This window comes from Vanellus vanellus (genome assembly GCF_965231255.1).
Source record: "Vanellus vanellus genome assembly, chromosome: 2".
Taxonomy (NCBI): Eukaryota; Metazoa; Chordata; class Aves; order Charadriiformes; family Charadriidae; genus Vanellus; species Vanellus vanellus.
In genome coordinates, this window is record NC_138906.1 from 130725480 (window position 1) to 130738502 (window position 13023).

General features: G+C 40.4%; 1 protein-coding gene across 2 annotated transcripts in view; it reads left to right on the plus strand.

Moving 5' to 3' along the window:
- YTHDF3 (YTH N6-methyladenosine RNA binding protein F3) overlaps nucleotides 1–13023 on the plus strand; it is an 86902-nt gene that overhangs the window by 62698 nt on the left and 11181 nt on the right. Inside the window, exons 1-4 of one of the 2 annotated variants that reach the window (XM_082479248.1) lie at nucleotides 261–519; nucleotides 2555–2579; nucleotides 7771–7856; nucleotides 9223–10815. In XM_082479248.1, coding sequence (XP_082335374.1) covers nucleotides 496–519; nucleotides 2555–2579; nucleotides 7771–7856; nucleotides 9223–10815 — 1728 coding nt within the window. In that variant the 5' untranslated portion in view covers nucleotides 261–495. Of the gene's footprint in view, nucleotides 1–260; nucleotides 520–2554; nucleotides 2580–7768; nucleotides 7857–9222; nucleotides 10816–13023 lie in introns of those variants that run through there. The other variant, XM_082479249.1, reaches the window with a different exon arrangement.

Here is a 13023-nt window from a genome sequence, read left to right on the forward strand (position 1 = left end):
CGCCTTCCGCCTGCCTTCCCGTCCGTCCCCCTTCCCGCTGCGCGCATGCGCACTCCCCGCCAGGGCGCCGCAGGCCCCGCCCCCTGCGCCATGGGAGTCGCTGGCGGCGGGTGCGCGCGGGGCTGCTTCCCGCCCCACGTGACATGGAGGCGGGGACGGGAAGGGAAAGGTCAGTGGCGACGCCGGCGGAGGGGGAGCGGAAGGTCAGGGCGCCGCGGAGCGGAAGTGGGAGCCGGAGCCCGTCCGCCATTGTGGGGAAGCGGAGCCCGGAGCAAGGGGGGGGAAGCGGCGCTGCGTCCGGCCGGCCGGCTCCTTCCAGCGGGAACCCGATCGGCGGCGGCAGCAGCGAGCCCAGGCGGCGGCGGCGGCGACAATCAAGCGGCGGCGGGGAGGAGGCGGCTGAGCGGCGCGGCGGGCGGGCGAGCGGCCCCGGCGTGCGGAATCACTCGAGGCCCAGGCGGAGCGGAGCGAGGGGATCGCGGCTCCCCGTGAAGAATGTCAGCCACCAGCGTCGACCAGGTACTGGGCCGCGGGGCCCCCCGCTCCCTGCCCGTTCCTCTTCCCTGGCCCGTCGTTAACCCTGGCGCGTGGGGGGGGGGGGGCGGCGGCCGGGCGGCCACCTGCACCTTCCCTCGCCGCCGGGGCGGCGCGGTTCGCGGCCTTCTCCCTCCCTTCCCTCTTTCCTCCCCGCCGTCATGGGGAGCGGCGATCCATCGGAGCTGGTGGCGCCCGGGATGGCGGGCCCCTTTCCCGGCCCCGGCAGCCCCTATTTATAACCGCTGATCCGCGCCAGAGCCGCTCCGCCTCCCCGCCCGCAGGGCCCCGCCGGCGCTCGGCCCCGCGCCTCCCGGCCCGCCGCCCAGCCGGCTCGGCCCCTTTGCGTCTTCCCGGCCCGCAAGCGAATCCTCCCGGGCCAAGCTCCTCCGGGCTCCCGTTTGCTCTCTCCGCTCCGGGAGCGCCTGGGTGCTGGGCTGCCCGCGGCGCCCGGCTCCCTCTCCTCGCCCCTGCGCACCCCTGAGTCTCTCCGGCTCCTGGTTACCGCATCCTTTCGCTTCGTGACTTTCCTTCTCCTCACCCACCTCTTCTGCCTTCGGGCCTCCGGTTTCTCCTCCTTCCCCGCGGCCTCTGCTTCTTCCAGCTGTTCTCCACTGTTTCTCTCCGTGCGCTGCGCTGCACTTTTTTTTTTTATTCGGCTCTTCACGCAGCTTAGAGTTCGTTAGGTTTTATATTTGTTAGGCCTTTCTTTCTGGCTGGAAGCTGTTCTATCTTGGTCTCTGCTTTCTCTGTGGGCCTCTGCCACTCCCCAAAAGTTTTGGCCCTGCAGTCTCCTGCCCCCTTTTATTTTCTCTCTGTGCCTTTAGTGTTTTGTTTCTTTTGTCTCTGTGCATGCTCTTCAGTTTTCTTTTATGCACTTATTTCTAGCTCAGTGATCTCTTAGCTTTTCATTGCTCTGTCTTCCACGAAGGCTGCTTCTTCCCAACTTTTTTACTGCCGTGTCTCTTGTTGGTCTCGGCACGCCTTTGTGTCTGGATTAGATTCGTCCCAAAAGATGAGGTGGTTGGGGTTTGTAAGGTTACAGAGATTTTTGTCTGGTTTTGGGAGAGGGAGGGAGGTGACTAACCAGTGCAGTATTAGATGGAACAGCGTTAAACAGTCTTCTGATAACTGAGATGCACGTAAAAGCAAGATGGAGGTGGTTGCCTCCTAAACTTTTAAATCTCTGAATACTGAGTTTTTCAGGACTAAAAATTGTTAGAGAGTGATGGAGCTTGGAGACCCACTCATGCTTAGTTGTACATACATGAGAAGATGAATTAGAGCTTCATGGGCCAGCATTTGTTTTTCTAAGCTATTTCATTTTGCTGTAGAGGAATTAGGGATACTGTAACTTGTACTGCTACAGTGATTCTTAGTGCATGACAGATTAACAGTGTTTTGTAATGACTAATCCTAAAAAAAAAAAATAAAAAAATCCTCTAAGGTATTATTTCCTTGTGTGAAAGCTTCATACAGACTGTGTCATTTTCTCGATGTAATTGCCTAGACGAGGAATGCACAACTTGTAGTTTGGCTTACAATATCACTGTATATTCCTTTGTGCCTAAAAAGCAAGGCATTGTATGTTATTCTCTGATAAGTACCCATCAGTCAACTTAAAAGATGACATGTGATAATGAAGTTCTAGTACTGGTAATAATCTGAAGCTACTAACTTTCTGTTTTCTTTTACTCTGTGCTTTGTTTATTGATTATAATTCTCGGGGGGAGGCAACCAAAATTCATTTGTTGTTCAGGTTTTCAACACCATTTAAGCTTCACATGCTGTAAAGTGATTTTGTTGAAATTATTTCAGGTTAAAAATTTGGAGGTTTTTAATATTTTATATGATATTTTATATAATTTCATAGTATTTTTATAATAGCATGCTCTTAATATTTTAAACAGATAAGTTGAAAAGACCAAAATTGGCAAATAAATGGAATTACTCTGAAGCAAACATTAGAGGATTCTAACTGAACTTGTCTTGGTTTTTTTTCCCACTTTCCTATATACAGAGACCTAAAGGACAGGGAAATAAAGGTAAGTTGTTTCCTTGTATTTCTGTATAAATCTCTAATGTTGCTGTTTATGGAGGTTAATGTGTCTTCAGACAATCGTGGAAAGACAATGTAACTATAGGATATCTTCTATCTCAGAGCAAGATGACAGGAAATTGTGTGCCAAAGTGTTATTTCCCAGCAATTTTACCATGGCACAGCAGTATATCAATTTAAAATGTTTTATTTTGCAAATGAAGATTAATGTCAGAAGTTGGGCAATAACATAGCTATTTCTTTTTAGCTGACTTTGTGATGTGCTTGTATAATCTCTTTAACGGTACACCTTGGGCCTTTCTGTGCAGTGAATAGAATCAGTGTACTAGAATCATCAGGAAGAATCTTTTGAACAGCTTCCTTAGCTTGCGAGACAACAGCCATGTGACTATTTAGTTACTCATATCTGTGAGCAGAACACATCACCTTCCTTATTCGCAGAAATTCTGTGGGCTTTTCTCTTCATTTTAGCATCAGTAAAGAATATTCTTTCAGTGTTTGTAGGCCTTCTGCTTTTCTACTTTTCCCATGTTTCTGTCAGCATCTTAGTTTTTAAATACTATACTCAATGTGGTTTCTTCTCTCCCACAGAAACAAGGACCCAGCTACTTAATAGTCTCTCTGAAATTCTTGGCAAGTCTGTCATAAACAGCATCTCAGATTATATCTTCTGGTCTGGAATGTATCATCTTTGATATAATGACTAATATTCTATTTGGGAATTCTTTTTGCCTAATCAGTACACTTGTGCCCATTTAATTATTAGGTGCTCAGCAAGCTGAGCTGTAGAACAGCATGCACACAGCTACCTTCGTGTGTTAATAGGCTTTTTATTTCTTCATGCAGATAAGAAACTTTTGCTTTTTGAGCTCATGCACTCTTTGTCCCCCCACTGTTCATTATCCTAATCTAATTGTTCACTGTGAACTGTCATTTAATGTTATCTGTAGCGTACTTATTCTATTATTCTGTCTGTGTGCAGATTATCTCCTTCTTATTACATATATCACTTATGAGGTGGCACATGGTTCCTGAATCTTGCTAAATTTGGCCTGTTCCTTTTAATTTCTCTGCATTCAGAGAAAAATGAACTTGGGTTTACCTCCTCAGACCTTTTCAGTTTGGTTATTGTTGAATACTTGTTCTCTCATATTCTAATACTTCTACTTTTTTTTCCCCCCCAAACTGGAGCTTTTAACTATTCATCTAAAATGAATAGTTAGCTTTAAAATAGTTTGTGTTTATATCTTCCACGTTGCCCTTAAATGAGAAGAAACGTTAGATTCATTTTAGCATGTAGTTCGTGGCTTCACGTTCTTTGAATTACCATATCTCAGTTTTAGTGAGGTTATTGAGATGCATCTATCTAAACCAACTAGGTTTTGAACTGTACTTCATATATATGAATTGGAGTGGAAGTATTAAGCATTTCTATTTGGGTGTTATGTTGCAGCTTTTCTAATAGTGAAAATGCACGAGTCAGCTTTACTTTAACTTATTTATAGTGACATATTTTTGTGTGCTGTAATTTGTAAATGCTGCAGAATGTTTGAACCAAAACACATCTCTTAGTTTGCTATGTAAGGAAGAGGTTTTTGCATTTCTGAACTTGTATCCATTATTTAAAAGTATGCACTCCATAAAAATCCTTACTATGTATTCTCTTGGTAAGAATATGACCTAAATGAAAAGTATAGTGCAACAAAACAATAATCTCCTCCGTTCTCTTAAATTATTTGGTGTAACGTCTGTTTAATGAAACTAAGTTATGATTTAGGATTAGATTAAAGGGCTAGGAGATTGAAGATGGTAATCTTTTTCAGGCATCATGATAGGTCCCAGCTTAAAGGAGCTTCAAGGGAAGATGTGATACTGAGTTAACAGACTAATCTGAAGTTGGTTCTGTGCATAAGAGTAATAACATTAAAGAGGATGGTAAAAAGGTTACTGTCCATGTGTCTGGTAGAGCATGTGAGAGAATGTGAGTGAGTAGTAAAAGGGGTGTATGCATGGAAATAGAGTATTTTTCATATTGAAACAAAAAATATTAGACATGCAAATTATATTGGGAGGTAGCTGATTTGTATTGTCTAGTAAAATGTTTTGGATGCTTTATTCTAGTCGATTATAAATCGGTGTACTATGCTATTTCCCTTGACAAGAATTTGTGGGATTGAAGTTCTAGTGTGTAGAACAGTACTATCCACTTGTTGTTTCAGTTACTGATGCTGGTGTTTCAGAGACTTGAATGAGTAAATTATCCTGTCTTGAAAGTTTTCTTATTCTAGTTGTCAACTACTGTACAGTTGATATAAAACATTAGAACTGACATCAATCAAATGATGTCTTACAGGGGAGTGGTGCTAGGGGAGAAACTGGCATTCCTGAAACTTTTTTTTTTTCCCCTTTTGTTTGTTGTGCCAGTGTATCACACCTGTGATAGGAAAATGCTGACTTGTGTTTACATGTATAGGTATATAATTTTTGGTTTTGTAGAAGGTTTAAATGTAAGCTTTAGGTTTAAAACGAGAGTGAAATGTTACATGTGTCTTTTAGTATTTGTTCTCCACCCTAATCAAGGTGTAACGGCTTCTTCTAATGAGAAATTTATTCTTATGCCTTTGGCCATCATTTGTGCATTTTGCAAGTGGTTATTCAAAGCATAGTAGCAGTTAAAAGAATAAAGCTTTAAGTTCCTTTATTTGATGAGTTGTTTCTTTCCAATATCTAATTACAATGTATATTTTCACAGTGTTTGCGGAAGTATATGATATTTTCAGGGTTGGATTGATACAGATATTTTTAGCAACTGAAGATTAGTTTCAGTTAGTATTCTTCGTTACTGGCCTGTTTAGTTGGAACACTTAATAGGAGATTTTGGGAATGAGGCATGCATCTTAATCTGTTTGCTCTTGTAGCCCCCCTCCCCCCCATTTTACATTCTTCATTATTAACACATTATGTAAAGTTTGAATGAAAAGCCAAAGAAACTCTTTAAGTGATGCTATTTCACTGGGAAATATATATATTTACTAGGAAAGATGTCAGTGTAGAACTATTTTGTGTCACTGACTTAAGATTTCAATACAGAATGAATAAGAAAGGAAATACATTTACAAGAATATTCTATGTTAGTTGTAGCGGCACACCAAAAATAATTCTGTCTTAAGTGACCTTTAGATACTTCTGAAACAATAAACACAGCAGATGCATGTTTTATGAAGATTAGCTGTCAGTATGAGGAGATTAATTTTGATAGGATTCTAGTCTTGACATGCAGCTGTTTATTCCTTTATTTGTGGTTGCATGCTTTTAAGAAACTTGCATGCCACCATCTATGTTTTTCATTATAGCAGAATTGTATTTGAGAATTGTGCTCTGCATGCTATTTGGTTAAGTCTAAGCAATGGACATGGCATGTACAAAAGATTTGGAGGCTCATTCCCTGTGTGACTGAGCCAAATGTAAAAAGGAATATAGTGTTCCAGCTCACTAATATGTTACCATTGTGTGTAAATTCAGGGTGATTAATGACCTTAACTGAAACTCTTTATGGGAAAAAAATCCAACACCTAATGTTAGATTTGGTATTTAATTAGGAATATTGTTCTATGAAGTTGTAAAACCCATTTTGCTCACCGTTGCTGATCATATTTCGCTGTAGCTAGTACACAAACGCACTGTACCAGTTTGTATAACTGAAGTGTCAAGTGTTGTGACTTAAAACTTCAAGATATTCAGAACATGAGTTGCTTTCTTCCTTCCCAAATATTTGCTTTGAAAAAAATCTTCTGTTGTTCTGTTGTAAATTATGAAATTTTTATCTATTTTTACTGATATCTGAAGTTTTTTCCAGAATTTTGTTTATTCCTTGTGTTTATATCTATCCCTTTGTCCCGAAGGCAGTTTGTTTTAGAGGTGTTAAAGTGAAAAAAAAAAAAAAAAATAAAAATTGAAGTGCCTTGGTCCAGGCACCACTTGGTTTGCAATGTGAACTTTGGGCAGCAACCCCCCACCCTCCCCCAATGAAACAGAAAACACCACTCTTAAACACTAATTTCAACAAAGTTGAAGGTTTAGTTGCATGGTTGTACATACTTTTCAGAATGTTTTGCTAAAAGAAGGAAACCACGGAGTCAGCTCCTAACTCAGTGTCTCTAGCTGACAGAAAATCTGCTGGTTTATTGTAACTTCTGCTGTCATGGTTTCTCAGTGCACTTTACTGATCACTCTAAAACCTTTTTTTTTTTCTTTTGTTTTCATTGAACATATTTGATAACTAACAAAAAAACTGCATTCGGAAAAAGCGGTAGTTTGTTTTTGAGAAGAAGTCTTCATCATCACGTTGTATAATTGCAAATTTCTGGTTTCTTTGCACCATGGGAAACAGTGGAACTTAGTAGAAATTTGTGTGATTTGACTTTGAATAGTAGCCTGGGGGAGGGTAGAGAGACACTTCAAGTAATTTGGGCAGCTGGAAAATCCCAGGTAGGTGTAATGCCTTAGATGAAATTAAAGGTAATAGGAGGCCAAGAAGAGCAGGTAGGAAGAGATTCCAGTGTACAGTGGCATATATATTGGGAAAGGATTGTAATCACCCTTGGGGACTTTAGCTCTTGTTTCTGTCTTGCTTTGTCCCCTCAGAGCTTCACAGATGCCTCTAATACAGTACAGTATAAAAGTTATGTAGGAAATACAGAATTAAGTAGCTGAATAGAGGTGCCTGTCATGGTTGTCTTGGTGGGTAACTGCCTTTCCTCCTGGCAGGAGAAAGCTATATGTTGCAACTTTCCCTGAACCTATTGAATATGTCTGATCTGGTTGGTCTGCACATTTGCACTTGGGCTGGTACTTCTGGAAACGCTGGATTTACTGCCTGTGCAAATGAGGTGTGCCTATAGTTTTTCCTCTGTCTGTGAAGCTCAGGAAAGAATAGTCAGGAGTAGTCCGCTCTGATTGCCATCTTTCCAGACCTCTCCCGAGATCTGGTTGGAGTCATCAATAGAATGAGCTATATTCTTTAAATTTAACAAGGTGGTGCTTAGCAATAATATGTTTGATCTCAACAAAGCACAAGTAGAAATATTTCAATGTACAGCCGGTTAAGAAGTGTTATCTAGATTAAAAGTGCATCACAGCTGTTCCAGAGAGTATACCTAATACAGATTTACTTTTAGTTTCAGTACAAAACGGTTCGATTCATCAAAAGGATGCAGTAAATGATGATGATTTTGAGCCATATCTAAGTAGTCAGACAAATCAGGTAAGTGAACATTGTTTATACTATATTAAAATTAATTTTGGAGTTCCACTGACTTCCAGATTGAATTCATTTTTGGATGATATTTCTTAGCGTTACTTACTGGCTTGCACATTCATTGAAATAGTTTTATATCTTATCTTGTCTTATCATAAGACTTCACCTGTTTAAAATATCATAACTGAATTGTTTCCAGAATTATTAAAAAGCATGCTCTGACGTCTCCTATTCTTGTGCTTGTGCTGACTTCAGAAAGATGCAGTTTCAAGAAGCTTGAGGAGAAAAAAATACCACCCAAAACAAAACCCCACACCTTAAATTTAAAATGAAATCATCATATATTTGATGCAGTTCAAAACAAGAGTATCTTTGAGAAAATATTAACTGCTCGGAATGATTTCCTTTGAAGTTGGTAGAAGTAGCTCACAGTTGATGGCATAATAGATTGAAGCTTAAAGTTACTACAACTTGGTATAACTCTTCTGCTAGGAAGTTAATGATTTATTTCCAGAGCCGTGAATTGTCTCTGTAGTCAAAAGTTAATATTCATTATGTTAAGTTTGTAAGTTGTAGCGGTCTTGAGAGAGGGAGAAACAACAAATTATTAAAAGACTGAGAATTTTGCTTGCCTTCCCACTTTTTTTTTTTTTTTTCCAAATAACACAACATTAAGGAGGCATCAGCTAGAGGATGATAATGTGCATTTTTTTTCCCCAAAACAACATCAGAAGTCATATAGGGGTAGCTCTTCAAATGTCTTGGAGCTTTATCTTCTCAGGAAGTAAATGCTGTGATTCCCCAGGCGTCTTAGTGGGATTTGAATTTAGCTAGCAAACTTTGTTCTGCTAGGCCACAGATTGTACTTAATGACCATTCTCAGTAGTGTGGAAATGTTATGGTTTGATTGTTGTTCCTCCTGAAACAAATAGGCATCCTTTTCACTGTAATGTTCTGGCAGGTGTTTCCAATTAGAAGTGACAAATTTTACAAAAATCCTAAGAACACCAAAACTTCAAATCATAGTTGCAGTTATTTTTCTGTATTTACGAAACTACAGTTGTTATGACTTGCATTTGAAAGTAACTTGTTTTTTCTTAATACTGTTGACATGGAGGCAAATACCTTGCTCAGTAACAGAAAATAAAGATAATATATTACAAAAGATGGGCCTCTTTAGTGCTTTGAAAAGGTTTCGTGAGGAAAAAATGGCCATATCTAACAGATACCTTGTTCATCTTTTACATTGGGAGGAATGGTGGAAGTTACAAATGCATTCATATAATCCTTAAAAAGGTTTTGGACTGTATTTTTTTTTTTCCTCTTATGCATAATTGTCTATATTGCTGATTTTTGTTTTATTTTCTTGCAGAGTAACAGCTATCCACCAATGTCAGACCCATATATGCCTAGTTATTATGCTCCATCCATTGGATTTCCATACTCTTTAGGCGAAGCAGCATGGTCAACTGCAGGTGACCCTCCAATGCCATACTTGACAACTTATGGACAGATGAGTAATGGTGAACACCATTACATACCTGATGGTGTATTTAGTCAACCTGGGGCATTAGGAAATACCCCTCCATTTCTTGGGCAGCATGGATTTAATTTTTTTCCTGGGAATGCAGACTTCTCTACGTGGGGGACAAGTGGATCTCAGGGACAATCAACGCAAAGCTCTGCTTACAGCAGCAGCTATGGCTATCCACCTAGTTCTCTTGGGAGAGCCATAGCAGACGGACAGGCTGGATTTGGCAGTGATACTCTGAGCAAGGTGCCTGGGATTAGCAGCATTGAGCAAGGCATGACTGGACTGAAAATTGGTGGAGATATGACAGCTGCTGTAACAAAAACTGTAGGTTCAGCTCTGAGCAGTACAGGTATGACAAGCATTGCAGCAAACAGCGTGCCCCCAGTTAGCAGTTCAGCACCTAAACCAACCTCATGGGCTGCCATTGCAAGGAAGCCTGCTAAACCTCAGCCGAAACTCAAGCCTAAAGGTAATGTGGGCATTGGGGGACCTGCTGTACCGCCACCACCTATAAAACACAACATGAATATTGGAACTTGGGATGACAAAGGGTCAGTGGTAAAAGCACCCACAGCTCAACCAGTACTGCCTCCTCAGACTATAATCCAGCAGCCTCAGCCATTAATTCAACCACCACCACTGGTGCAAAGCCAACTGCCTCAACAGCAGCCTCAGCCACAGCAACCGCAACAGCAACAAGGACCTCAGCAGCAGGCCCAGCCTCACCAGTTGCAGCAGCAACAGCTGCAAAACCGCTGGGTTGCTCCTCGTAATAGGGGTGTGGGCTTCAGCCAGAACAATGGAGCTGGTAGTGAGAACTTTGGTTTAGGTGTTGTATCCGTCAGCTCCTCACCTTCTGGTGTGGAAGTGCACCCAGTGCTGGAGAAACTAAAGGCCATAAACAACTACAATCCCAAAGACTTCGATTGGAATCTGAAGAATGGACGTGTGTTTATAATCAAAAGTTATTCAGAGGACGATATTCATCGCTCCATTAAGTACTCTATCTGGTGTAGTACTGAACATGGAAATAAGCGCTTGGATGCTGCTTACCGTTCCCTGAATGGAAAAGGCCCACTCTATTTACTCTTCAGTGTGAATGGCAGTGGACACTTTTGTGGAGTGGCTGAGATGAAGTCTGTTGTGGACTACAATGCATATGCTGGTGTCTGGTCTCAGGATAAGTGGAAGGGGAAGTTTGATGTCAAATGGATCTTTGTCAAAGACGTTCCCAATAACCAACTGCGGCATATTCGCTTGGAAAACAATGACAACAAACCAGTTACCAATTCGAGGGACACTCAAGAGGTACCCCTAGAAAAAGCCAAGCAAGTGCTTAAAATAATTGCTACTTTCAAGCATACCACCTCAATCTTTGATGACTTTGCACATTATGAGAAGCGTCAAGAGGAGGAGGAAGCCATGCGTAGGGTAAGAAATCGATGTCATTATAGTAGCTCTCCTGTTTTTTCTGGTTTTGGAAACCTTGTTTTTCATACAGCTGGAATCTCTGTGTGCGAGTGTTGAATTGGAAAGTGGTGCTCTGTACTTGATATAACTGGCTCTTAATGAAAAGATTTAAGTTCTTGTAACTTGTTTTGTTAACACAGGCGTGTGTTTAACCACAATGGTAACATAGGCCTGCATAAGCAGACTTCTGACATGTTCTACTCTTCAAAGTAAACAAAAACTGGATTGAGTGTATTATCCATCACTGAAGATGTCTAGTTTAGACTTTTACGGTTTCTGGATGTCACAAAAAGAACCTGAAATAACAGGAGAAGCTTACTTTATGTAACATAACATTTCAATTCAAATTTTGCTTTGATGAAATGTTAACAGCATGATTACTGTGGAAAGCAGGTTTTCCCCTTGATTCAATTTGTCTTTTGTACAATTGTGAAACACAGAAGTGATACAGTGACGACTTGTACAATGTTGGAATAATTTTTTTGACACTTCTGATAGTGCATTTCCTAAAAAAAAAAAAGTAATGTTTAGTTCGTTTCAGCAAATAAAAGTGTACCTATGATAAATGTGTAAAGAAACCTTTTGTTTTGGAGGTATTTCAGAAAATCAGGCAAGGGAAAAAGGGATTTAATTTAAGCTATTTTGTAGTACTTGTCTACTTTGTCTTGTGTGTACTCTCCCTACTTGTAACAGTTGTGTTCACCTTTGGACACGATATTTACTTTTGCTATATTTATTTCCTTTACAGGCTTGCTAGTAACTGTAAATATGATTTGTCTCATGGTGAGCAACATTTCAGGAACTATCGTACCAGTTAGATGATTTGCAAGTATTGAGAAATGGGAGTTTCCATCAGTGCAGTTTGGTGGTAGTGCTCTCCATGCAATCCTGTCACACCACCTACTGAATTAAAAAAAACCCAGAAGTCTAGGGTTTATGCTAATTAGAAGCCTTGTGGGATGTGAAGTCCTGAATTTGTTCACTTCTTGAAGCTGCCACAATTCTGGCTGCATGAGAATTTCACCTGCTTCACAGCCTCCTTACTTCTCTTAGATTTCTAGTACTGCAGTGGTTCCACCCCTCTTGTGCATTCCTAATCCTTCAACACAAACTTTGCATTTCCTATAGACAAGTGTCATGCATAACCAAAATCAATTTTGTAGTTTTATTGCACAGCTCTGCAATAAATTGTTCTGTTGGAAGTTTTTTATTGTTTGGAGGCAAGATGAATATCCCAGTTGGGTGTGTAATGCTCTTAGAATTTTTTTTTAAAAAGAAAACTGAACGTGCCCTAAATCAGTATTGTTACTTCTGTGCCATCTTGATGACGGCAGGGTGGGCTGCTTTCTGAACTAATATCCAGTGTAAGGGGAAAACTGACTTTTTCAGGCTTCAGTAAAACTTCAGTGTGATTTTTTGGTAATGTTTCAGAAGCACTAAGGTTATCATGTTTCTCTGTAGCCTTCATGTTTCAGTATTTTCTTAATTTTTGATGTTTTAAGACACTTCACAAATAACTAGTTTGCTTCAAAAGTATCTACTTTTGTGAAGAAAGTTATCAAATAAGTCATAATTCAGACATGCCCTAGCAACTCAGGAAAATAATGCATTTTGTTTGTGGTTTTGTTCCCTCTGTAGTAGATGAAAGCTACAAAATGTAATGGAGAGGGGGAACATAGATTATTGGTGGTGTTTCTATGTATGCTAAACTTAAAATTCAGAGTACTAAATTCAGCATTTAGTAGCTCTGTAACTAGATGACTTTGATTATGCATATTTGTGTAATAAAGTGATGTTACTGTTTCCTTCCGTATCTTCAGGGAAACGTACAGTGTGCGTATGACTCAAGTGTAGAACTCTGCATTTCGCTGTTAAGTTTCCTTTTCTAGTGCTATTGGGAGAAAACATACTTGTCAAGATACTTGCATAGTAGGCATTGATTCTTCTACAGCTTCGTATGAATTGATTTTTGTGGCAAATTATAAAAAATTACTTTAGACCTGCATATCCAGTTGTGAGGTTTTCTCTTTGTAGATGGATTTGAGATATGCCTTGAGCAAATGCATATGTATTTTAAATGTAGGAAGTCCAAATTAAACTAATGACAGCAACTGAGGGTTCATCTTTATTGTTCTCTTATGATTGAGTGTTGATTTTAAACCTCTAGGT